This window comes from Chenopodium album, chromosome 10 (assembly GCF_948465745.1).
Source record: "Chenopodium album chromosome 10, dcCheAlbu1.1, whole genome shotgun sequence".
Taxonomy (NCBI): Eukaryota; Viridiplantae; Streptophyta; class Magnoliopsida; order Caryophyllales; family Amaranthaceae; genus Chenopodium; species Chenopodium album.
In genome coordinates this window covers 19,014,582-19,042,176 of record NC_137843.1, presented here as the reverse complement: position 1 = coordinate 19,042,176, position 27,595 = coordinate 19,014,582, and the positions used below count along the sequence as shown (strand labels likewise).

At 35.9% G+C, this 27,595-nt stretch overlaps 1 protein-coding gene and 1 pseudogene across 20 annotated transcripts; one reads left to right on the top strand and one right to left on the bottom strand.

Moving 5' to 3' along the window:
* Nucleotides 1-24,858, top strand: part of LOC145565000 (uncharacterized) — a 39,130-nt pseudogene extending 14,272 nt beyond the window's left edge.
* On the bottom strand, nt 1,517-20,427 carry LOC145562325 (protein CURVATURE THYLAKOID 1B, chloroplastic-like). 20 transcript variants are annotated; one of them, XR_014094332.1, is made up of 17 exons: nt 20,141-20,427; nt 19,423-19,681; nt 19,259-19,343; nt 19,030-19,111; nt 18,392-18,564; nt 17,957-18,072; nt 16,869-17,807; nt 16,297-16,518; nt 14,284-16,194; nt 6,060-11,865; nt 4,702-4,762; nt 4,414-4,540; nt 4,120-4,282; nt 3,525-3,622; nt 2,709-2,795; nt 1,958-1,995; nt 1,517-1,881 (listed from the first exon to the last, which is right to left on the bottom strand). XR_014094332.1 is itself a non-coding variant. In XM_081622558.1 (17 exons), exons 14-17 carry the CDS (start codon nt 3,036-3,038, stop codon nt 1,764-1,766), a joined length of 321 nt encoding a protein of 106 aa, XP_081478684.1. In that variant the 5' UTR covers nt 3,039-3,165; nt 3,525-3,622; nt 4,120-4,540; nt 4,702-4,762; nt 6,060-11,865; nt 14,284-16,194; nt 16,297-16,518; nt 16,869-17,807; nt 17,957-18,072; nt 18,392-18,564; nt 19,030-19,111; nt 19,259-19,343; nt 19,423-19,681; nt 20,141-20,427; the 3' UTR covers nt 1,517-1,763. The 20 variants fall into 20 exon arrangements, 4 of the variants coding, with proteins under 4 accessions (XP_081478684.1, XP_081478685.1, XP_081478687.1 ...); XR_014094335.1 differs by having other exon boundaries at nt 4,424-4,540; XR_014094323.1 differs by having other exon boundaries at nt 4,120-4,540; nt 14,284-15,322; nt 16,098-16,194.
* Nucleotides 24,859-27,595: the final 2,737 nt, after the last annotated feature.

The following is a 27,595-nucleotide window of genomic DNA, read 5'->3' as shown; positions in this document are numbered from 1 at the left end:
CTTTCCTTCATAACACATATTTCTATCTCTCCCATTTTTTCTAACTTTATTTTCTTCTGGCCTTTTTCTAGCCTACCCCTTATCTCTTTTGAACTAATATCTCTATCTTTCGGCCTGCCCTATCTCTTAGCCCCTCTTTGTCTCTCTCTTCAAACCCTTCGCTTTCCTAGTTCCCTTTCTATCTCTCTCGATGATTCTCTCTATTTTGGCCCTTGTTTCTCTACCTCCCTTTCCCTTTCTCTCCTTCTCCCCTTCAACTCTTCCTCTATCTTTTAACCCCTTACCAACTAACCCCGGACTGAGTAATTCTTCAAGTAACCCCTGAATGAACCCTCAAGTAACCATTGACCGAGTAACCCCTGACTGAACTCTTAAAGTAACCCTGACCGAATTACTCAAGTAACCCCTGACCGAACTCTTTAAATAACCCATTACCTAGTAACTCAAGTAACTCCTGACCGAGTAACTCGAGTAACCCATGACCGAGTAACTCATTGAGTAACCCTTGACCGAGTAATTCGAGTAACCCTTGATCGAGTAATAATTCAAGTAACCCTTAACCGAGTGAACCTCTCGAGTAACCCCTATTTGAACCCCACAAGTAAACCCTGACCGAATAACTCGAGTAACCCCTGACTACATAACTCGGATAACCCTTAACAAAATAACTCGGGTAACTCCTGTCACACGGTGTGGCTTGCTGCACCAAAAATTTGTTGTGCGATAATATATGTTGTGACAAAATTGAGTTCAAATAAGTGAGAAAAGATAAAACAATAATCGAAAATTATAGGTCGCACTTACTCCCTCTCTTTCTCCCCCTTCTGCTTCGTTCTTTATTATTATATCATACTCTTTCTCTGTCCTTTTCTCTCAGTCCTATTCTCTATTTATCACTCTCTTTATTTCTCTTCCAACCCCCTTGCATTTCTCTTGTCCCTATATCTTTTTTTAGCCTCTCTCTATTTCATCCTCTTTCCTTCATAACCCATATTTCTATCTCTCCCATTTTTTCTAAATTTTTTTTCTCTCGGCCTTTATCCCTTCTTCTAGCCTACCCCTTATCTCTTTTGAACTGGTATGTCTATCTTTCGGCTTGCCCTATCTCTTAGCCTCTCTTTTTCTCTCTTTTCAAACCTTACGCTTTCCTAGTTCCCTTTCTCTCTCTCTCGATGATTCTCTCTATTTTGGCCTGTGTTTCTCTACCTCCTTTTGCCTTTCTCTCCTTCTCCCCTTCCTCTCCTCCTCTATCTTCATCTTTCTCTCCTTCTCTCATTGTGGTTGTATACACATAAAAAAGCACTTACTCATATATAATGAAGATTTCAATGTTTGTTAGTGATTTCATAGCTCAAGTTTTGGTAATTGTATCATAGATTCATGAGTTAGTATAAGTGTATAGCTTATCTAGCTCCATCACTGGCTCACTGTAGTGCTTGATCAATCTATTACATTGTGTTCCCATGATGCTTATTGATGCATATTATTAATAAAATAAGGCATGACAGTTGGCGAAATTAACTTTGTAAGATCATGATTCATTACTCAAGAAAATAGCATGAACTATTTTTGGTATTATACTATTATGTTATGATACTCAAATTAAAACAAAGGGTTGTAAAATAATATAGGTACAAAAGTGCGTCTTTTGATCCGATGGACAGAGGGTAAATTACAAGAGTTTACTTAATGTTAGAGGAATATGAGTACAAGAGTAGTAAGATTTTCCATTTCAAATGCAAAAAAATTTACAGAATCTCTGTTCAACTCTTTTCGGCATACATCTCCAAATTTCTTGCTAACTTTTCTTCTTGTTGATTTGTTTTACCTACTTCCAATTGTTTTCTTCCGGTATCTTTGATTTTCTGTAGCAAAGTTTCCCTGAAACATAATGTAAATAATTAAATACAATGTGATATTTGGCATAAGATTTAATTCAATATAATCAGAGATTTACCGGTCAGGCTTGAAGACTAAATTACAGTTTGCAAACCACTGCATAATAATACCCAAAAAAAAGCTCAATTGTGATTAAAAATGATTTGAGTAGATTAATAGCATTGCAATCCTCTGAAATTAGCTAATGGGTGCAGAGATTACCCCTGTGCAACCAATTCCTAACAAGCTCAAAAATGCCAACAAAGGTAGCAGTTAAATTACTTGCAAGATAACAATTTAATTACCCATCTGTTAGTATGTTTTATATACAATTATTCTTAGTTCCCCAAGAATGGAGTTAATTTTTACACTTTTTTCACGTATTAATACAAAAATGACATGTACATAATTTCAGCTTTCAATTTGAAAAAAAAGCCTAATAACAAATGGATCATTCTAATACTCTGCCATCATGCATATTTTAATACCCTAGTTTGTCATGGAGGTAATTTTTACACTTTTTTCATGCCTTAATACAAAAATGACATACATAATGTCAGCTTTTAGTTTGAAAAAACAAAAGCCTAATAACAAATGGATCATTTTAATACTCTGCCATCATGCATATTTTAATACCCTAGTTAGTCATGGACTCATGGGTGCATCTAGTATCAACCAGTGGAATAAGATGTTCAACAACAGTTTATAGTCATGTCGGCCTAAGTTTTAGATAGTCTATTGTAACATAATAAGTCATATCTCAACATATATTAGTTCAATCCGTGCAACAAATCACTTTTTCGATAACTGAGCCGAGACAGATGACTCACAGAGATCATGCTAGCAGAACCCCCAAGAGCAACACCCCCAGCTACAGCTAGTGAGCCCACTGCATACTTGTCTTCGACTTTGTCCCACTGTAACAATTCATTCACCCATAAAATGTATTGCAAATGTTAATACTGTGTCAGATTGGTCAATATTCTAAAATGCCTCTAATATGACAGATGACACAGAGTTACAAAGCTAGGATGCAAACAACAAATGAGTGCTTTCTAGAGCAAACTTTGCAAGGTGATTACCTCAAGACGATAACGGGAAGAGAAATGCGTCAACAAAACAGTTATGTTTTGTATCAACCAAGCATGTTCAATAAGCATGTTCTAACTAACTTGATTTCGTAATCCAGCGTAATGGCCGTTCCACAACGCCCCTAGCTCCCTCGTTTTCAACTGAGCTAACAACATATACCTTCCTTCCACTTTCCAAATCCACAAATTACCATCTCTTCAACCAAAAATGGAAGCATAAACCCACAAATTTACTCTAATGCTAAAAAAACTATAAATTCTTCAATTATTTAAAAAAGGACAGATGAGCAGAAACACATTAATGTTCCATCTTTTTCAAAGGTAATGAAAATGAATTGAGGCGATTTTACCAATATTAAAAATAATCACAAATTTCATTCTGTAAAAAACCTAATTTAAAATAATCAGCACTATTTATATCCTGCAATAATTCTAAAAAATATAAATAAAAAAGGATAAACCCAAAAAAGTACTAATTGAATCTCTAACCTTTAAGTAATACAAGAAAACTCTAAGATTTGTAATTGAAACTCTAACCTTGAATTTGATCCATACCTTACTTAATAAGTTCATCACAACTGAAACCCTCGATATTGAGATTGATCAAACCACCATTACTACAGCCTCGATATTCCCTTCTCCTCGTCTTCTTGCTGCAAACCGACAACTAACAAAATGCATTAGAATCCCCTTTAGCCTAAAAACCCCCTAAAATCAACCACAATTGAAAATGAAATCGTGGTGGTAAAAACCCTAGATCTTCCAAACACCCCATAACAATGCTATTGAAGCTTAGACTGTCAGTTTTCGAAAACAAATCATTGATGAAGACATCATAATGGGGCACAGGCATCTCCTCGTCTTCTTGTTGCAAAACAGAAACAAAAAACACATCAGACACCCCTTATCCTACTAAAACCTCAACCTAAAATTCCAAATTATCATTCTAAACAAATCAAAACTCAACACACCCAAAAAAGTAACTAAAACATATAAGGTTAACATCAATTATAACCCTTCCAGTACCAATCTGATAAGACATATAGCAATAATGATAACATTTCAAGGGATAAGTATATTGACAAACTACTATTAAGGTTATTGTTGATGGCCATTTTTGGGGAAAAAAAAACAGAGAAGATGAGGGTACCTGAGCCTTTTGTAGGCCGTCAGAAGCTTCTAGAATAATTGATTGCAACAGTCTCTTGAAATGTAGTGATGCTTTGCCAATTTCACCAAGAACAAGGTGACCAACAGAAAATAAGATATATGAAAGCCCCGTTGAAAAAATTACATTAACCCATGTTTTTATCCTACCGCAAGCACCATAGACAATCATCAATTAGATAAAATATCATGTATAACTAACAGTCTAACACAAATAATAAAAATAAATAATTAAAAAAAGACAAAGGTGAAAAATTAAATATCAACTTTAATAAACCTGATAGTACCAAAAGGTTTAAATTAACATTGTTCTAACAGCTATCGAAAGAGCTCTCCTCGAGAAGCACCAAAAGGGCGTTTAAATTGAGTGTCATTGAAGCTCTCATCTCGTAATCTCGTCATTTCTGCAAATAAACAAAAATTCATCAAAAACCTGCAAAATCTACAAACCCCATAACCATAATTTGCTAAATCTTCAAGAAATCCAATTGCAAGTTTAAGAAACGTGGCTATTAAAATCGATTTATATAGCGTAAATAGAAAATGAGTAGTGAAATAAGCTAACCGTTGGGTGCACCATCACAAACAACCAAGTCAGCCTTACACCCATCAAAATATCGAATGACCTGGCATATAATAGAGAATTAGTTAACTGAAAGATGACCAACCAACAATTCAAAAAATGTATTGACAGAAAACTTTTATTGATACCCATAATATCGTAAACAATTGTTGAAAGGATGCATGAAGGAGAAACTGGTTGCTCAATGGCTTATTTGGTGCCATTACACAGCAGTGATTGGTAATTATATAACCAAAACAAGGAAAAAAGAAACTAAATACATATCAAGCCAGCATCTCAAAACTATAATCTGGCCATTGACTCCTGAACTTTACCTCTATGTACAGCCGTTTAGAGGGTGACTTCCTTTTAAAACAAAATAGCTATCATTATCATATATCATATGCAAGCTTGACTACGAAGCCTAAGATTATTTATCAATGCAAAGGAATGCAAAGCATGCATGGAAATTTTCCAGTAACAATTCAGCACATAACCAGATATATAACTGTAGGGAATATTTCAAGCATTAGCCTAAACTTGAACCCCACTGTGATCATACACTTAAGCATGGTGGCGTCCAAAGGGAAGAAAGGTAGAGTAAAAGAGTCGCCAACAAGTTTTAGGAACTTGTAAACCGTTTACAGGGTGAAGGTTACACCCCTTAACGATCCATGAGATCGTCAACTCCAATAGGTCTGGAACTAAAACTGGATGTTCGAGGATGAGGGTACGAATCCTATCTAAAAGAGATTGAACCCGCCCAATATTAGGCCTCTACTTTATTCTACTCGTATTCATGTGCGCTTTCTGACTAACATTCAATCATTAGATTAACCCTAAACATGTTTAATCTATGTTGGTTGAATTTAATGCACAAGCAAAACTATTATTGGCGATAACTTGAATTATAATCATATTAGCCTAAACAAGATTATTAATTATCTTATTAAGCGTGATTACAAGTACGAATACCCTTTAAACATGCAAGAGAGGGCGTGATCAAGCAATAACAATAATAATCATCAAGCAACATAATAAATAATGATCATCATAATAATATTCTCAATCTCATTAAAGCATAATATTAGCAAGATCCAAGGCATAATACTAACAAGATTAATAACAAACCCTAGCATGTCACTAAACATTAAAGATCAGTTAGCCCTAGCATGACACTAACATGATAATAGAAAGAATAGGAAGCAACCTATAAACATACATGATATTAGAAATTTTAATTAACCCTAAACATGATACCATGAAGCAATAAAATATCCTAACATGATACTAGGAATCAACAAAATAATCTAAGCATGATTTCTTTATCAAACGATCAACAAAGCAATTAAATTACTTACTTGGATGCCTCGTACCTCTTTCTAACAACAAAATACACGCATTAGTAACTTCAAGGAAAATTATAAATCAACCAATTAAATTAAATAATTGAAATAGGGATTTGGGACCAAACCCTCAGAAATATCAAACCTTTCACGTCTAGGGCGAAAGCAACTTCGAACTTGGCTAGGTGTCTAGAGCTAATGTATGTGGAATTTTGTGAGAGAAGGTTTAGAAAAAGAATAGAGAGAGAAAGCTTCTAGCTTTTAGAGAGAGAATAGAGAGATGATTGGTGATTGTTGATGAATGATGAATGTAGATGATTTTAAAACAGGGAGATACGACCCCTATTTATAAGAAAAATAGCACGGGATCAAAGAAAATCATATTCGGAATAAAACTCCTCCTGTCGCAAACGACAGGAGCCAGCGCCAAACGACGAAGGTCAACGCCTGGCGACGACGCCGTCGTCTCGCGCTGGTCCAAAAGTCAACGCGCTTTTCCACGCGTAATTACCTTCAACACCGGTTGGAGGTAATTAAGCGTCCGAGCAGTTTTTGAAATTAGATTTAATATATTTTATTCTAAATAAAACATTCTTTTTAAGATAATAGTTAATAGGCCCTCCTCTAGATCATCGGGCCACCTTTGAAAATCATTGGGCCTAATCTAATTTAACCCATAACTTCCTCATAAGTCATCGGAATTGGGCCTATAATATATTATTGGAAAGCTCTCTTCGAGCCCAATCTAACTACACTATTATTGGACCTTTATTATGGACCAAACAAAAATGGACTGGCTATTTTCCATAAAATAGGAGTAAGAAAAGAAAATATTTTCAAAAAAACAGAAAGAGAAAGATTTTAATCAAAACATCCTCATCATTAGACTTTCCACACCTTCACCTCGTTTGATAATCAAATGACGCAAAAGGTATTCATCACTGGGTTTGGTTTTGGGGAGACATATTTGGGTGTCTACATAAGCCCCCACTTTGACTGAGTTTGGAGAAACGCATGTTTCGAAAACGAAAGTCAAAGTAGCGATAGGGACGGAGAATGATTCAGAATGTTCTGCGATCCTAAATCATTCTTGTAACGCCGATACCTGCAAACTAGTGTTAGTTAAACAGATAAAAGAGTTAAGAAATGCGTATCTTGCACCGTCGAACACACGTCTCTAGAGTAACCGATTTGTGGCTGCATTTGATGTTGTGACAACCTTCCACAAGCTAGGGAACGTCATCTTGCTGTTTTGTTGATGTTCACTCGTCTCTGAACAATGGAGCTTTTTGATATGTCCACGCGTCTCTGAACAAAAGCCCTTCTTTTTTGTTTGACGATCTCCCTCAAGCTAGGGGATACCGCCTGAAGACTGCTACGCCCGTAACTGCCTCCAATTTCCGCTGTGATAATCTTCCGCAAGCCAGGGAACATTATCGAAGATTGCTTCGCCCGAAACGACCTTCTACCGCCTTATGACCATCTTATGCAAGCCAAGGAACACGATCGAAGATAACTTCGCTTGAAATCATCTCCTGCTTCTGACAACCTTCCACATCCTAGGGAAAGCCGTCGAAGATCACTTCTCTTGAAGCCATCCTCTGCTTTTGACAACCTTCCACATCGTAGGGAACATCGTCGAAGATAACTTCGCTTGAAGCCATCTTCAGTTTTGCGATAATATTCCGAAGAAAATTACCGAAGACCAACGCTTGTCAATCCTTTAAAGCTCGCTTGAACTTTGCTGCTGTTGATGCCTTGGGGGTGATGACAATCCTCGCTTCTTTAGGATTAGTTGCCAACGCAATTCTTGAATGAAGTATGACAATCCAATTTAGGGAAAGTTGTCAATGCCACGTAAAAATCCATCTTAGGAAATGTTACCACGATGAAGCGACAATCCGTATCTCAGAAATTTTGCCAAAATCTAATTTTGGGAAAAGTTGCCAATGCTTCGTAACAATCTGTCATAAGAACCTTGCTACGATCGACAATCCACGTCTTGGAATATAACTCTTGAAAGCAATCCACCTTGGAAATTTGCCAATATTATGAGACAAAATATTGCCACAATTGACAATCCGTGTCTTAGAACATTTGCAAAAAAGAGTCGATCGGCAATCTCTTTTGGAAAATTTGCCACTACTGAAATGAATGACAATCCACGTCTTGGAACCTTTGCCGAAACGTTAAGATGAATAGAGACCTACGACAATCCTTTGGGAAATTTTTCCATAGGGAGTTTGATGCATAACAATCCAATCTCGGAAATATTGCCAAGGATTTAATGAATGTATAACAATCCAAACTTGGAAAAACTTGCCAAATAAAGAAGGAGCACGACAATCCATGCTTGGAAACATTGCCAGTTTGAGATGACAATCCAATCTTGGAAAAATTGTCGAAGATTTGATGCACGTATGACAATCCAAACTTGGAAAAACTTGCCAAATAGAGAAGGAGTACGACAATCCATGTGTCGAAGGGGACAATCCAATCTTGGAAAATTTGTCGTTGAAGAATGATGCTCGACAATTCACTCTTAGAAATATTGTCGTTTTGGTGATGTGCTTCTTTGTGAACCATTACTTTGGTGCTTGAGCCAATACTTAGGCGCTTTAAGCTAAGTGAGACGATCATTTGTCAGGTCGATCACTTACTATGATTGTAATTGAGTCGACTATTAATCATGTCAATTTGCGTATAGGGGCTAACTGGCGTACCAAGGAACCCAATCAATCAATATGACCATTTGACTCTAGTTGATTTGCTAAGTTGTTTGCATCCTTTTGCTTCAAATTTTTTTTGTAAAGATCACCTGTCCGTCTGGGACTTAGTGTGCCTACATTTATATTTTGAACTATAGGACTTTGCTCATGTCGTTGACTTTGTGTGACTTAATGCTATTGCCTGACTCGACGTGTAACTCGATGTACTCAAATCGACTCGTGTGCGTAGACTTAACTTAATGTGATAACACGACATGACTTAATGTGTACATGACTCGTGTGTGCAAAGTGTTGACTCATGACTCTATGTGTGACTCAAAATGCAGAAAAACAAAAATTTTCGTCATTTTTGTGGAGGGTACTGACTTTCTCCCGAAAAAGAAAGACGCAAAAAAGAATCGAAGTAGGTGTTTGAGGTGCATGTTGAATGAGCTTAGTCGAGTGTAGGCGTCGACGTTGTATCTCATAGATTTCCACGTTGTATCTCACAGTGCAAGGATTGTAACATCCTAGACTATCTTAGTTGACTCGATAGTGAAAGTATTTAGGTAACTTAGGCACGGAGGATAAGTACTTCATACTTGGTGATGCAATAATAGTTATGATAATGAGTGATCTTGATATGACAAGGCATGCTTCAACGTCATGTTAAGATTTCATGACAAAGGGTTCCTATGAGGAGGATTATTTGTCTATGTATCTGTGATGTGTGTGAAAATGACACTAAGTCTAGGCTGCAAAGGCTAAGTGTATGGAAAAAGTATTTTGAGAAGAGTCAAATGATGGTGACTCTCAGGCTGGGTAAGCTAATAATGTAGGGATCAAGCCCCAAGTCTAGCTCTAAATGGAAAGGGATGAGCATAGGAGATCTCTTGATATGATCAATTATGAATGTAAATATGAATGCATTTTTATTACGGCCGCACCTCGATGTGAGGTTGCCTACGTATCCGTTAGGAATCAGGCCGAACGTAGCTCTAGCCGAACCTCGCACAAGTGTGTGTATACCTTAAAGAGGTCTTTTAAGGGTTGTAACGTGGTTAGGCTAAAGGTTTGAAGAAGAAAGGGATAAAGGCTCAAGACCCTAGATAAGCCCCCAAGGTGTGCAACCTTGCTTTTGAATCTTTGTATTATTATGCTTGAGGTTTCTCACTTTTGAACTCTTTTCGTTTATTATTTTTTCTCTCCTTTTTTTTTTTGCTTTTGCATTTTTTTTTGATAAGTGTGAGCAATCCCGATCATGCGGTCTATCACTCATTTGGCATTCATGTTTCTCAGGCATGGTACCGAGCACTCGATAAGAGACGCAATCCGAGACATGTTCATATCAAAGACATATCCATGTTAATGACATTGGAACACTTTCCCTTTTGTACACTTTTATTATTTTTTTGCTTTTTGCTTTTTTAATCTTTTGAAAGCACTCAAGCTTTTGTTCTTTGAAAATTGCATAAGTTGAACACCATCATATCCCAAGGTTAGGTAGATGTGGGTCGAAGAAAGAAAGGTCTATCGTTAGACGAGGTTCAAAGTGGTTTGTCAAGAAAGGATTGTATATTTGAAGGGTGAAAAGTAATATGATATGGCTACAAGGGGTGCCTCTAATCATAAGTATACCTTGTGCTTAGTTCGACATGGATTTTTTTTTTTTTTTTTATTTTATTTTTTTTATGCAATGCAATGCGATAATCATATGCAAGAAAATAAATACTCATTTAATTAAAGGGAAAAAGAAAGAACCTACAAAATAAAATCTAAGGAAAATAAAGGGTGCCTATGCTAGACCTATTTGGGGAAAGGAGGAACAAAAAAGATAGAAAAAAGAGGTCACGAGATCTTGTTGTTGAAGCTCGCCTTGTGTCTTTTGCTTGGTCATCACCCGGTCTTCTTCCTAGCTAGAGGCAATGGGATTTTATTTGCTTCTATGAGGTCTTGAATGAGATTTTGAAATCTGTAACACTCATCTGTAGTATGACCCTTTCCTTGATGGTACTTGCAATAAGAGTTGGGATTCCATCTTGAAGATCGCCTTTCTGGAGTTAGATCTTCAATGGGGCCAATAGGTTTGATTAATCCTCGATCATGTAGACGATCAAAAGCAGCATCATAATTCCAATGGGCGTGAACTCTCTTTTTGGTTTCTTTTTAGATCGTTGATTATCTATAGCCAAGACATCATTTAAGTCAAAGGTACTAACATTGTTACTAGAGTGGGTGTTTACGAAAGAAGAAGGATTATCGTTCTTCTTTCCTTTCTAGCCACTGTTGTCATTATTGTTAGTAGCTTTTTATTTCGCAAGGTCATCTTCGATTTCAATACCTATATCGTAGACGGCCTTGAAAGTATTCAAATTATGTTGATATTTCAAATGCTTCGAATACTTGTCTTGAAGATTCTTCATGAACATCCTTACAGACTCCTTTTCAGTAGGGACCTCGACCATGTTGGCGGAAGTTTCCCTCCACTTGTTAAAGAAAGAAGTGAACCCTTCATTTTCCTTTTGCTTTAGCATCTCAAGTTGTCTATGGTCTGTTTCACTTGAATGTTGCACTTATATCTATCAATGAAAGCGTTTACAATAGCATCCCAAGTAGAGGTTTTCTCTTTATCAAGAGAAAAGAACCATTGTTGACAAAAAATTTCGAGTGATAAAGAAAACAATGTATGAAAAATTTTGTTATCTATCCCCTTAATATTCATTATTGTCTCGAACGCTCTTAAGTGGAAGTAAGGGTTATCTGTTGCCTTGAACTTAGGGATGTCACTAGCATTAAACTTCTGCGGAAGAAGTTCCTTTTCCACTAAGACCCCTTGTGAGCTAATGCCCTGAAATCTATAGTCACTGGATATTTTGCTCAAGCTTTCTTGCATGAGCTCCATTTGTTGTTGCCTCGCAGGGTCATTAACTTGAAGTGCTATACTCTTCATTAATTCAGTTAGGTTGGCCACATCCTTCTTGAGTTCATTAACTTCTTCCTGAGACACCATTATCTTCTTAGCCTTTCTTTTCCGACTAATTGGTTTGTCAAAAAGTAGCACTTGAACAAAGGTGTTGTCCTTGATTAATCGCCCTTCCCTCCTTGACCAAGTGCTGTGGAAAGGGAAATTAGGGGTAAGTTTTTCATTTTTGGCTCAAGCTCTATTCAACATGCGATGGATGGGAAGAGATTATGAAAGAAAGGGGAAAATGATAAGTATGGACAAAGTATGTAGAGAATGGAAAAAATGATATAGATGGGAATATACAAAAGAATTGAGGAATAGAGTGGACCCCCAACTCAAATGACGGAAAATTCGTGCATGCGAAACTCCCTAGACATGGTCAAAAAATGACATATTATGTGTGTGCTTTAGTAGTGAATGTGAATGACATACTTTGACTCTTTTGTGAGACCATGGGACTATGTGCTAGACTTGATTAAGGACTGAACATAATTACTGCCATTAATAAACTGACTAAACCGTATTAGCAAATCGATTAAACTGACACATCATGAAGACTTAAACAAAATTACAGGCTGTCGTTAGACGACAGTACCGTCGCCAGACGCTAGCAACCAACGCCAGACGACGGGATCGTCGCCTGGCGCCGGACACTAGCGTGTGGCGCCACATCCCAGATGTTTGCGCCGTTATGGGACATCGATCTGGGACTGTTTCCAGTATTTAGCTCTAAAGGGATTAGCCTAAAAGTCGTATTAAGTCCAGTTTGACCAATTTATTAGACTTTAATCATTATTAATTAATTAGAAAAGTCCTTTTAGTCATTATTTTTTTATTTATTTAACTCATACACAAGTCAAACAAACGGTTAGGAAAAACACATAGAGTATGCACAGCAAATAATGCACAAGTAGTCATATAGTCACGATATAATGCAATGAGTTTGCAACCTAACGATGGCTCTAGTTCTCTAAAGTTCAGGATATGGGTTAGTCAAAGAGGGTCCATGGTTATGAGTCCGGATGCACCGCGCGGAAGCCTTACCTTTGGAAGGGTTGGCGCGTGTGGATGGGACCCCGCGAGTTAGACTCGCTTCTATGGTTTGGTGAATTCAACATTCTCTGATGTACCCTTCGTTTCCATGAGCGTTCGATTGGGTAGATGGAGCATGAATTCCCAGAGGGTTATGTTTATATGTAGAACACATATGGGTTTTAGAAAATAGGGAAAAACTCAATCAGGAAGTAGAACCGAGCAAACAGTACTAGAAAACTAGTTGAAACAAGAAGGTAGATTTCTGGCTCGGTAGTGGAAGAATTTGGCGCGAGAAAATAGCGTCGTCGCAAGATGACAAGCTTGTCGCTAGGCGACAGCGCCAACATTAGGCGCCAAAGCTGTTTCCTCAGCGCTAATTCCTACATGCCTCAGCAGCTTTCTGTTCTTGAATTTTCAGTTTTTTCGTAGCATTATTTCGATTCTAGTTGTGAAAGATATTTCCCTAGATTCCTACGTGTAAAAATCCTATGTTTTTGACTCATTACGGATGGTCTTTCCAATGAGAACCTTTTTTATGCTTATGCCAATAATGTCAATAAAAATTACGCACATGAAATACTTAGAACTTTTCGAGTCTCATCCACTCATTCTAAATCATTGCAAAAATAAATTTTAGGAATTAAAATAGAAATCCTACCCTGTGGAGTCGCCAAAAAACTGTAGGGAATATTTCAAGCATTACCCCAAACTTGAACCCCACTGTGATCATACACTTAAGCATGGTGGCGTCCAAAGGGAAGAAAGGTAGAGTATAAGAGTCGCCAACAAGTTTTAGGAACTTGTAAACCGTTCACAGGGTGAAGGTTACACCCCTTAACGATCCATGAGATCGTCAACTCCAATAGGTCTGGAACCAAGACTGGATGTTCGGGGATGAGGGTACGAATCCTATCTAAAAGAGATTGAACCCGCCCAATATTAGGCCTCTACTTTATTCTACTCGTATTCATGTGCGCTTTCTGACTAACATTCAATCATTAGATTAACCCTAAACATGTTTAATCTATGTTGGTTGAATTTAATGCACAAGCAAAACTATTATTGGCGATAACTTGAATTATAATCATATTAGCCTAAACAAGATTATTAATTATCTTATTAAGCGTGATTACAAGTACGAATACCCTTTAAACATGCAAGAGAGGGCGTGATCAAGCAATAACAATAATAATCATCCAGCAACATAATAAATAATGATCATCATAATAATATTCTCAATCTCATTAAAGCATAATATTAGCAAGATCCAAGGCATGATACTAACAAGATTAATAACAAACCCTAGCATGTCACTAAACATTAAAGATCAGTTAGCCCTAGCATGACACTAACATGATAATAGAAAGAATAGGAAGCAACCTATAAACATACATGATATTAGAAATTTTAATTAACCCTAAACATGATACTAGGAAGCAATAAAACATCCTAACATGATACTAGGAATCAACAAAATAATCTAAGCATGATTTCTTAACCAAACGATCAACAAAGCAATTAAATTACTTACTTGGATGCCTCGTACCTCTTTCTAACAACAAAATACACACGTTAGTAACTTCAAGGAAAATTATAAATCAACCAATTAAATTAAATAATTGAAATAGGGATTTGGGACCAAACCCTCAGAAATATCAAACCTTTCACGTCTAAGGCGAAGGCAACTTCGAACTTGGCTAGGTGTGTCTAGAGCTAATGTATGTGGAATTTTGTGAGAGAAGGTTTAGAAAAAGAATAGAGAGAGAATAGAGAGATGATTGGTGATTGTTGATGAATGATGAATGTAGATGATTTTAAAACAGGGAGATATGACCCCTATTTATAAGAAAAATAGCACGGGATCAAAGAAAATCATATTCGGAATAAAACTCCTCCTGTCGCAAACGACAGAAGCCAGCGCCAAACGACGAGCTCGTCGCCAGGCGACGAAGGTCAACGCTTGGCGACGACGCCGTCGTCTCGCGCTGGTCTAAAAGTCAACGCGCTTTTCCACGCGTTATTACCTTCAACACCGGTTGGAGGTAATTAAGCGTCCGAGCAGTTTTCGAAATTAGATTTAATATATTTTATTCTAAATAAAACATCCTTTTTAAGATAATAGTTAATAGGCCCTCCTCTAGATCATCGGGCCACCTTTGAAAATCATTGGGCCTAATCTAATTTAATCCATAACTTCCTCATAAGTCATCGGAATTGGGCCTATAATATATCATTGGAAAGCTCTCTTCGAGCCCAATCCAACTACACTATTATTGGACCTTTATTATGGACCAAACGAAATTGGACTGGCTATTTTCCATAAAATAAGAGTAAGAAAAGAAAATATTTTCAAAAAAACAGAAAGAGAAATATTTTAATAAAAACATCCTCATCATTAGAGTTTCCACACCTTTACCTCGTTCGATAATCAAATGACGCGAAAGGTATTCAATACTGGGTTTGGTTTTGGGAAGACACATTTGGGTGTCTACAATAACTGATGATTATACTTGTTAAAAGTGCAACTTCTAGAGAAATGACTGCAATACATTCGCAACAGCACTCGTCAACTGTCCAACATTTTGAAACAAAATCAATTTTGCCAACTTCACTAACTAAAATTGGCTTAATCAATAGTTCATTACAATAAGTCAATAATAAACCAAAAACAACAGTTCCTTCATCTGGGTATTTAAGATCTAGAACAAAGAAATGAACACAATAGAAATCTGAGGAAATGTTATCATTTGGAGCCTTTAAACCTCTTAGCGAAGAAAGAATCAAGCATCAACATGTTCAGATGAATAAATCGTGCTCAACCAAAGAATGTCTACTTTAATTCAAACATGACCACCAACCCCTGTAATTCTGTTCTCTTTCCCGCACTGACAGAGCATCTTTTCGGATAATTTACGCTCCTAAATGTCTAAGAACAAAACTAATAGAAATGATGCATTTTTTTCTCGAAAAGCAGCCTTAAGTAGAAGTAGCTACATAATAATTCAGCTAAACTTCATGCATTTCAGCCAATTAACAAACGAAAGCAATCTAGAAAGCCACACTAATTATTTATTCAACTAAAATAATTTTTTTTCATCTAAAAAAACAGCCTTTTTAACTAATTCTTTCATCAATAAACATATAATTGACCACAATATCATACTAAAACACACTCTAGTAAAATAGAAAACCAATCCCATGTTTTAGATTATGTTAGCTAATAAATTTAGCATTAGGCCATATATTTGAAGACATATGAATCAACCTAAATTCACACCCACAAGGAATAAATCTTCTTCCATATAAAAAATTAGAAGAAAAAAAATGGGGAGAGAGAAATAGAACCAGATCTGAATTCTGATCTTGCTCAATAATGCTGTGTATTATCAATAGTAACCAAAAAATCGTGGCCATCCGAGAAAAAGATCCCACAAAATCAAACCTATCAAAGCATCACATTATATGGAAATACCTAAGAAACTTTCACGAATTGATGCTTAGTTTTGTTCGTCAAAGAAAACACCAGTAGTAATGAACACAATACCTCTATGAGTTTTGAGTCACAGAGAGAAAAAACCTTCTGAAAAAACACAATGGATCTCGTGTTAAGAACTTGATATTCAGAAAGGAGTTATACACAAAATAATTTCTTATTTACAATAAACTCCCTGCATTGACGTGCTGCTACTAACTTCTCCCATTTTCAAGCACCTCAAAATCTCTAATACTACTTTGTATTGTTGTGTTCTCATTTGCTTCTTTCCTTCTGTATATATGCAACATAAGACCTATCATTATTGCCCTGTCATATACAAAATAAAAGACAATTTTGCGTATGCAGTTGCTTTTCGACAATTGAAACTAAAGAGAGACAATTGCCCTTTGCGACCCCTCATACACCCATAATCAAAATCACCATAAAATCAACCAAGATTGAGAAACAGGACACTCTTTGCATTAATATCATTATCCAATCAAACCCATAAATTGATATCCCTACTATAAACCTTCAAACCCAATTCAAAAACTGAACATTACCAATGCAAATATAATACATCAATTAATAAAATACAACAAATTAACCCTAAAAAAATTATAAAAAGAAAAGAAAGAGACCTTTTTAGTGCGTTGATGAACATCAAGTTTAGACTTAGAACGCAAAGAACGAGACCAACGAACAAGTTTCTCCCTGCAATTCTGACTGCCTTTCTTCAATCTTTCTTCTCTTCAGCAGCAACAACAGTAGCAGTAGAAGCAGTTTCTTCATCTGGCTTTTGTTCAGAATCATCAAAAGGTGGGAAATCAGCAACTTCAGCAGCCAAACATGGCCGCCATTGTTAGGTTCTTGAAGCAAGATTTGAGATTCTAAAAATTGGGGTTTTTGAGTGAAAATTGATTTAAATGCGACAAATTTAGGCAAATAATTGAAGCATGAAACAATAGAATAATTTCAAGCAAAGACCTGAAGATCAAAAAAATTATCAACAACAAAGAACAAAAAAAACCCAATTGAAGAACTCGAAACCCTAAATAAGCGAAAACCCCAAATTGACTATTCATGATTCAACATTATAACCCAAATAACTGAGTATAAACCAATTAATCAAAAGAAAATGCGAAAATCAAAAGCCACATTTCACCAAAAAATCTCAAATCATCAAACCTTAAAACATAAAACCCAATATTTCAAGATCTAATTCCCGATTCAATCAACATAACCAGCTCCAAATCCAATAAAAATAAAATCAAAAAAATTTAGAATCAATTTGAAACAATCCAAACCAAAATAACCTGAAAAAGGAGGGAGATCAATGACCATGTTTCTGGACATGCTCAAGAGAACAGCGTTCCTCGGGAAGAGCAACAAGGTAAGAGAAGGCCATACCACCAAAGCAAACATGTTAAAGAGGCATGATTGAATCAGTCTCGATGTATTTGGCATGGTAACTGTCGATTCCTTTGGAGAATGGTTCCTTAAGGTAGGAGAAAGATAACATAGGATTCACCTTGTCGGGAACTTCCTTCATTGTAACACCTCCAAGCTCGTTGTTGAATCTACGCAACACCATTATTGTTCGATGAGAGAGAAGGAGAGAGAAAATGGGGATCGAATTTAGATGATAACCCTAGGTCAAAGATTGAATAACCCTGGAGAAAGTGATCACCAGCAAGCAGAAAGTAATCAAGAGCCAACAAAACACCACCTAAGCATTTTGGCAGAGAGAAGAACGAGAGCCAACGGATCACCAGCAGCAAAATAAGGGCAACATTGTAATTGTACTTTTTGAGGGGCAAAAGAGTCACCACACTATTACTTCCCCTGAAAATAGGAGAAGTACAATCAACACTTGATCAAGACAAAGCAATGGTCATCAAAAAGTTTGAGTTTATCTCAATTTCCAATCAGATGGTCAAGTAGTTTATAGATATATTAAACTCGTTATGATATCCAAGGTTGAACTCATCAGAATTCCTAGAATAACCTAGCTTACCCACCACTAAAAAAAGTATGCAAACAACCGACAAAGAGATCAATCTCCTACCAGCTATAATCATAGGAGAATCATTATTAAAAGTATCATTTCCTCTATAAGTCTATACTACATTAAAACATGTAAGCCGAAGGCTTGAGAGAGAACCAATTTATGCCTGGTTTGCCCGATGATCAAGGAACGATTTAACATGATGCTTAATGCTGCAACCGTCAATATCTTGTACATTTCATTCCCAAATCCAGCTTCAGATGCTTTAGCTATGACAAAACCATGCCAACAAAATTGCTCTGGAGGGAGCTTCTGAACTCTTGAAGGACCTGAAATCGAAATTCAATTTTTGAGCTGAAATTGGAATAAATCCATACAACTCAATTCATATTAACAATACTAATTTGTGCTACAACCTATACCCCTCATCTTGTCAAAAAAAATAAAAAAAATCCTATACCCCTCATTAAAACAGATGCAACATTTGAAGCATATGGCATGTGTAGGCTAGGAATGTGTTCACAGTGGAAATCATAAAGCATATGCAATTAGCTTACCTTGTGACTCGGAGGATTCAAGTTCACAAGGTGTGACTGTTAATGGTAACCCTTTTTTTTTATATAATTATACAAAATGACATTAATTAAGATAACAACAAGTTTAATAGGAAAAATAAAGATATATGGGGGGGGGGGGGGGGGGGGGGGGGGAAATCTCCTCATAAACCCGAAAAAAAGCATGAATTATGTAGAAAGTCCTCAAGTCCTAACATTAAAGGATTCTAAAGCATGTACCTCTTCTGGAAACCATACCCAAGGTTGTATATTACCCTCTAAGACTGCTAGGACACATGCAGCAACAGATTTCCCAATTGATCTGTGAAACAAGGGTCATTTAAATATTTAATTACATATGAATTTCATAACAATTCTCTTATAAAGGACCTCAAATTAAGGTAGTCAAAATGAGGATTATGGAAAGAAATATGTCTTCAACCACTGTATAACATGAATCCTGACTTACCTGAGTCAATGTGGTTGCATCTGCGATTACAAAGGGTACATTCACCAGCCTCGTCGATGTTTTTGCAAGTAATGTCTTCCTTGTCCTTGAGAAAGCATTACAAGAATGAGACGAAAAATGTAAATATATTAACTTAGAAAAATAAATAAACAGAGAAATCCAACCTCCTAATACAAAAACTAAAGCAAAGGTATGAGCCGTATGGCCAAGAAGAAAAAAAGAGATTCAGCTCCCAACTCTTTCTCTATTTTTCACTCTAGAAGCTTCCCATCAGGTTTCACAAGGGGAGCATAATGACTGCATTGAAGAACATCCCCACGGCTGTTCTTAATCTGCTAATGAAGATAGACATTGTTTAGCCTAGTTGAATTCGGAACAGCGGCTGCTATTCAGGCTATGTGTACAAGCATCAAATCCTGGCAGCTATCATTTTTTAAGGAGAAACTAATGTCAAAGGAAATAAAAAGATCTGATATTGCACAATAATCAGACATCCACATTTCATAAGAAACTCCCAAAACATCAAACCCTAAAACATAGAAACTAATAATCTCAAGGTCAAATTCCGATCCAAACAATTTAACCAGCTCCAAATTCAATCAATTAGAATCAATTTTAAACAATGAAAACAAAAGCGAAAACCCCAAATTGACTATACATAATTCAACAGTATAACCCAAATAACCGAGTATAAACCAATTAAATCCAATTAAAGTGAAATTCCATCAATTCCACAAAACACAAACATCAACTCCACAAAACACAAACATCAACAACATTGATTATAGTTAATGATAATCAAATCCTATAATCCCCATTTAAGCCACCCTTATACTATGATCGCCATTTTTGAAACCTTGCATAACTTGAAACACAGGGTACCTTGAATTCGTGAGATTCGATGAAGTCATGGAGAGAGAAAGTGACAGTGATAATGATGATGAATCGTTCTGGTTCAGATCAAAATCCACCATTGATTTGCTGCTACGACTACTGTTCGTTGACACAACAACCTTCATCTAATGATCAGTTACTTTAGGAGCAGGAGGAGGTAGATGACTAAATGACGTCATTAATGGATCGATCATAGCTCCTGGTGATGAAGATCTCACAGTCGAGATCTCTGAACTCATTGGTAATGGGGCAAAGCAAAAGGTGAAAAAGAAAGGAAGGGCATGAAAGAAGGTAAAGGAAAAGGTGAAAGCAGACTGAGTAGAGAAGAAAAGGGGCAAAAAGGTCAAATAAGGGCAAAATCGTAATTGTACTTTTTGAGGGGCAAAATTGTCAGCACACTATTACTAAGGAGTTTTCCAACTTGAGAACTTGTCACTTTAAATAGTTATAGATAATATGTCAAATATTTAAGTCTTAGTGAGTCTTAACAAGAATTTGATGACATCATTTTCAATGGGGACCACCAAAAATGATGTCACATCCAAGTCTTAAGACTTGGAGCTAAACTTGCTCTAAGAAGAATAGGTCTATTGGACAATACTTCTTTAGAAGTGGAGAAACCGCGAGCCGACAATTTCACCTTTGTCTAAGGGCTTTTCTGAAGTTGCATGAAGTATTTTACAATCCCACGCCAATATCGAATGATTGTGAAGATGAAAGGTGGAAATCCTTTAAGGTATTGGTATTTTCAAAGCCCCTAAATTTTGCTAGGATTTTCTTATTTTTGCATGTTTGTAAGTAATATTTTTTCCTTTTTTTGTAGAATTGTTTAGGGGCATTAGATGTGACTTACATTAATGTAAATGTGCCTTCATAAGAACGACCAAAGTATAGAACAAGAAAAGGAACGATTGCTTTGAATGTATTGGGTGTTTGTGCACCTAATATGCAACTTATTTATGTTCTTCCTCGTTGGGAAGGTTCGACCCATGATATGCGTGTACTTCGAAACGCTCTTTCTAGACCAAATGGTTTTACGGTACCTCGAGGTAAGTGAAGGTCTTTTTTTTTGTGAGTATATATGTTTTGTTAGTTTTTGTGAGGTAAGTGAAGGTTTTTTTTTTTTTAAGGTAATTATTATTTGGTTGATGCGAGGTATACGAATTGTGAGGGTTTTCTTGCTCCATATAGAGGTCAAAGATACCATTTAAAAGAATGGACGGATCGACAACCCGAAAGTGCCGAGGAATTCTATATATAACATGAAACATGCTAGGGTGCGAAATGTGATTGAGAGATGTTTTGGCCTACTTAAAGGAAGATGGAGTATACTTAGAAGTCCTTCATTTTTCCTTATTCAAACTCATGGACGTATCATGATGGCTTGTTGCTTATTGCATAATCTAATTAGAAAATTCATGCCTACGGATGATATAAAAGAAGATGAATTGAGTGAATCCGATGATGATTCCCAGAGTGATTCTGATGATGAGAGGGAATTTATTACAAGTGTTGCTACTTCAGATCATTGGACCAATTTTAGAAACACATTAGCCCAAGATATGTTTAACGATTGGAGGGCGAGAGGTAGACATGGTCAATAACACAAAAAGAATGATATGCCTTATAATATGTTATGTTCAGTTTTGTCCAATATGCCTTATAATCTGTTATGTATGATATGTTCTATTATAATCAGCCTTGTAATTTGTTTTGTTCAGTTCTAATATGCCTTTTAATCGGCAATTTTTTCAGATGGAGGCTAGTCAAGCTAAGGGTGAGGCAAGCAATCGAGGCATAGGTAAAAATAAAAGGTATTGGACGTATGAAGAAGATGCAGTTCTAATAAGATATTTGCATGAGTTGAGTTGCGATCCGAAGTGGAAGTGTGAGAATGGGTTTAAGAATGGTTACATGAATAAGTTGGAAGAGATGATCAATGGTGTACTTCCTAATTGCGGCTTGAGAGCGGTTCCCTACATTGAGTCGAGGATCAAGCATTGGTCGGAGAAGTATAGTGCATTGGCGGAAATGTTGTCCACCTCAGGATTTGGATGGGATGCTGAGAAGAAGATTCTGCAAGTAGATAAGTTGGTGTTCGACGGATGGGTAAAGGTATGAACTGCTCTTTTTTGTTCTGTCCTCTGCTTCTGTATTATCTGCTGCCCTTCCCCCCTTCTGCTATTCTCCTGCTGCTGCCCCTCCCCTTTCCCTTTCTGCTGCCCCCACTCCCTTCTTCTGACCCCACTCCCTTCTGCTGCCCCTCTCCGTTTGAAAATATGTGGTAACTTTGCTACTTGAGTCAAATTTTATATTAAAGGTGGGTTGTTCTGATGCATTTTTAGAATTGTAACCAACATGTATATTAGCAAAAGTTAAAGCAAAATTTTGACTTGAGTAAAACTAGATTGTAGAAATTTAAGTTGAGGTTATCAATCAGAACAAAGGATGTAAATTTGTTTTCTGATGATGATCTCCATACCTTTATCTTTTCATAAAAAAATATTCTGACATATTTTAATATCTGCTCCCGATATACAGGATTTAAATTCTGTCATTATATATGGTGTTATCAGTTTAAAAAATTGAAACAGATTAGTTTCTAAGGGTTAGCTTGGCCTATCTTCTTCATGCTTGAAATCTGAATTTTTGTGTCAGATCAGTTTTCAGAACAAGTAGTTTTCAGAACTGTTTGAACTTATCAATTTTCAGAACAAGTGGTTTTCAGAACTGTTTGAACTTATCAGTTATCTCTTCAAAACCAAATCTACCAATAAATCCTATATCGTTTGATTACTTCCTGGATTAACTAGCTATTGCAGTAAGAAGGCTGTTTAGGCTATTTTGGCATTCCGTTGTAGAATTTTGCAATTTTGTAGTTTTTGACATTAGCCAACAATTGTCATAGTGTCATCTATCATATGCTATTATTGCTATATACTGACAATCTTGTACATGTGCAACAATGACCTTTTATAATCTACTTGAGCTTGATTATGATCCTTTCCTATGCAATTTTTCTTTTCTTTTTATGGCTAGTTAATGTTTAGCAAATAGTTGCTTGAAGTATGTCTGATATGCTAGGAAGGTTCATTCAACTATAAGCCATTTCCCTTGTTGATTACCATTGAATCTGTGACATAAGCTTGTTTTGGTATCTGTTTTGATGGTATTAGCTTGCTTATTTGAGCAGTCGGTCTTAGCTTTGTTGTATACTCATATGTGGATTAGCTTGCTAATTTCAATTAGTAATATTAGCTCTGCTACATGTGTATTATACCGGTATTAGCTTGCTAATTTGAGCAGTCTATGGTAACTAACTCTGCTATGTGTGTAGTATTAGCTTGCTAATTTGAGCATTCGATAGCAGCTGTGCTATATGTGTTTGTGTTCTGCTGTTGTTTCCAAGGTTGTTGAGTTTTGAAGAATTACTGTCGGAGATGCAGCTCATTGAGCTCTGTTTTTTCTTAGAATGTATGATCATAATTCTGAATCACTAGGCAACCATACCTTTGTTCTATTATTCCTATCGTGATCCTTCTTGCCCTGATGGCCTGATGCATCGGGCAATTGAATCTTTCAGTAGCATGTTTTGTTTTTGGCCATGATATTGATATGTGCTTTGTAGAATGAGTGGTTCTATGTTATTTGTTGATCAAATAATTGAACCTACATAAAATTGATTTCTAAAATAAGCTATGAAGTAGAGCATTTTAATTGATTTTGCTTCTTCTGCTTGAGGTGGTGACATCTCAAAGTCAATGTATCATAAGACCAGTTGTAGCTTATCATTTCATCACCATAGCACTTTACCACTACCTAAATCTTGATTAACCCTGCTCTAAGTGGTCCTGCAATAGGAAAAATTTATCAGACTACAGAAAAAAAAAATCTATGAACTACTATCTTTTATGGATTGCTGTCTTTTTCAGTACAATTATGCCTTGTGAATTAATCTTGTTGTATTCTCTCTTATATGGCAGACTCATAAGAAATCTAAGGGGTTGTTTGGAGTTCCATTCTTTCATTATGACACTCTAGCAGAAATTTATGCAAAAGACAAAGCTACCGGAGATGCAAGTGAGTCGTTTGTTGATGCTATAGAAGATATGGATCAAGAGATTGAAAAGCAACCATTGTATGTCGAGAGTGATGAAGAAGATGATGTGAATTCTACTCATTCGGACACTTATTCTTCTACAAGTCAATCAGGAAAATGTCCCATGAAGATAGAGGATGATCCTTCAACTCCTTCAAAAATGGCAAAAGTGAAGGCTTCTACGATTCATTCTTCCGCAAGTGATTCCACTACTCAATCCGAAAAATGTTCTACAAAGGCGAAGGAGGCTAACGTAAAGGTAAAGAACAAGGTAGATTTGAAGAGTTTTTGTAGGAATGATGCTGATGATTTGGTGGCCTCCCTCCATGACGTTTCTAACAATTTTGGGAAGATATTTGAAAATATCAATGTTAATCTTGGGACTATGGCTAGTGCATGGTCTAAAGCGGAAGAAAGAGAGCAAAAGATGGATGAAAAAGTGAACAAGGTTTTGGATGAGGTGATGAAGTTAAATGGAATTCCTCCATCCGAAGCTTTAGAGGTTGCTACAATTCTAATGGCGGAAGAACATAAGCTTCGCATCTTCTATCAAGCGCCAACTAATATGAAGAAACAATATGCAATTGATCTTCTTAAGAAGAAGTAGAAAGTTTTGTCCTAAGTTGTTGTTATTGGAGTTAATGTTTTAATGGTTTTTAAATGCTTTTTTTTTATTTTTTATTTTTTATTTGAGAATACTAGAATTTCAATGCTTTTGTAATCAATAATTTATGTGACTTTGCCTATATCTAGCATATGATATATTATGGTAATCAGTTCAAAAAAAAAAAAAAAAAGTATATTATGGTAATTAGTGTTGCTCTACATTGTATAATGTATAGAAAAAGTTAGCCAAGACATCAAAATTAGAAGGAAAGCTATTTGTTTTCAAGTTATCTATGCCAAACAAGAGGAAAGGGATTGGTTATAATTTTTTACGTTTCCTTAGTAATACCAAACAACTAGTAAGGGTAACACTATATATTACCCTTTCCCCTCCTAATTTGTTTCCATTCCCTTACATTTACTAATTTAATACCAAACGCCCCCTTAGAGTCCACAACTTGTCAACTTGTGATTATGTTAGCAATGTCTAGTCCAATTTCATCATTAACTCCAGTAGATATCTTATCAAAAAATCCATTGTCCGATTCACATTCTTCATCAGTCGTCAATCTCTAATTTGAAGCAAATGAACAAATTTAATTGTCAGCTTAAGAATAAATTTAATCGCTAGTTTAGCGATAAAGGCATGCTATTATGTTTTTTCTTAAAAAAAACAAAATAATTGTGCATGATACTAATTAAGACTCTTATTTCAAGTAAACTATAAAACAATAAAACAAAACGTGAATTTTTTATTTTTTATTTTATTTTTATTTTTTTTAATTTTTTTTTTTACTTGTAGTTAACTTTAGCCTCTAAAGTACTTTGTATAATCTAGCCAAGTAGTTATGCAAATGCAAAAAGATGAAAACATACATCGTCAATAAAATTGAAGACCAAATGTATGTCTCTAACAATGCAATAGAAGCTGAAAATAAGGTTGAAAATAAGCATTCAATCCTGTAAAGGAGAATACATACAATGAAAATTGGTTAGCTATGGCTATATTTTGCCACCCTGTCAAACAAATGTATGAAAACACCATTAGATTCATACAACAATTTCTTATGGTTGTTATTTTCAATATAAAAAAAAACATAAAATTATATAAAATTCACCTTTGCTTCTAATAACACCATTTCCAAAGAAGTTGTTTCATTAGGATAAAATTTTGAAGGTACAATCAATAACCTAATTAATGTAGCCTCTATAACTACGACATGCTCATTGGTAGGACTAATATCGTTAATTGAACCCTGATTCTTTGCCATGATAAAAAAAAAGATGTTTGTGGCTCCTAAACACATTTATTAATAGATTTATTTATATAGTATAAATTATTCAAATTTAACAAAAAAAAAAAAAAAACAATGGGTTAATCAAATTTAGTAGTATGAAAAATTATTAGAAGAATTTACTGATGAAACTTATATTTTAAGATTGTTATTACTATGTGAAAATATTGAGCAAGCCCCAGTTTATAAACTAGATAAACAAATTATGTTTATCAAATGATATATTCGTAAATTAGTTGCATTGAAAGTTGTGTTTTTTGATTAAAAAATATATATTATTTTTACTGTTTGTGGGCCACTATGACAAGTTGGACAAATATTCAAAATTAACACCGTTAACTCTCGGTTTTCTACTATTCATCATCTTCTTCCTCCCACCTTCTTCTTCATGTTCATCTTCTTCCTCTTGTTCATATTTATTGCCACCCACCTTAATCTTCTCCCTCCAATCTCTGCCCACTTTCACCTTCTCTTTCAAGTCCGTTCGATCGACTCCATTTACGCCGGCTTCGTCGGCGAAATTAAACGAAAACCCTAATAACCAAAGGAAAAATTAATGCCATGGTTAACCCTAAAGGGTAGCTGAGTTTTCCTTCCTCCATTAAATTCGACTTTGCACCACCCTTTCCGGTGGCTTCACCGCCGAAATTAAATGAAAACCCAAATAACAAAGTGAGAATGACGGACATGGTTAACCCGGCCTTAAGGGTAGATAAGCTTTTCTCCCTCCATTGATTTCGACTAGTTTGACGTCAAATAGTGAAAATGTGTACTTTCTACCATTGAAATTGAAGGTTGAAGGAGCAGAGAGAAAACAACAAAAGGTTGAAGGAGGAGAGAGAAAATCAGAAAATACCAAAAGGTTGAAAGGAGAGAGAAAACAACAATTAACCAGAGTTAGATGTAATTTATTCTAGGGAATATTTCAAGCATCCCAAACTTGAACCCCACTGTGATCATACACTTAAGCATGGTGGTGTCCAAAGGGAAGGAAACAAGAGCAAAAGAGTCGCCAACAAGTTTTAGGAACTTGTAAACCGTTCACAGGGTGAAGGTTACACCCCTTTCACGATCCTAGAGATCGCTAACTCCAAAGTGGTCTGGAACCATGACTGGATATTCGGGGATAAAGGTATGAATCCAATCTAAAAGAGAAAGAACCCGCCCTATAAAATAGGCCTCTACTTTATTCTTCTCATATTCATGTGCGCTTTCTGACTAACATACAATCATTAGGTTAACCCTAAACCTGTTTAATCTATGTCGGTTGAATATTAATGCACAAATAAATCTATTATTGGCGATCACTTGAATTAAAATCATATTAGCCTAAATCAAATTATTAATTATCTTATTAGGCGTGTTTTCAAGTACAAATTCCCTTTAAACCTGCAGAAAAGGCGTGATTAAGCAATAACAACAAATATATATCAAGCAACATGA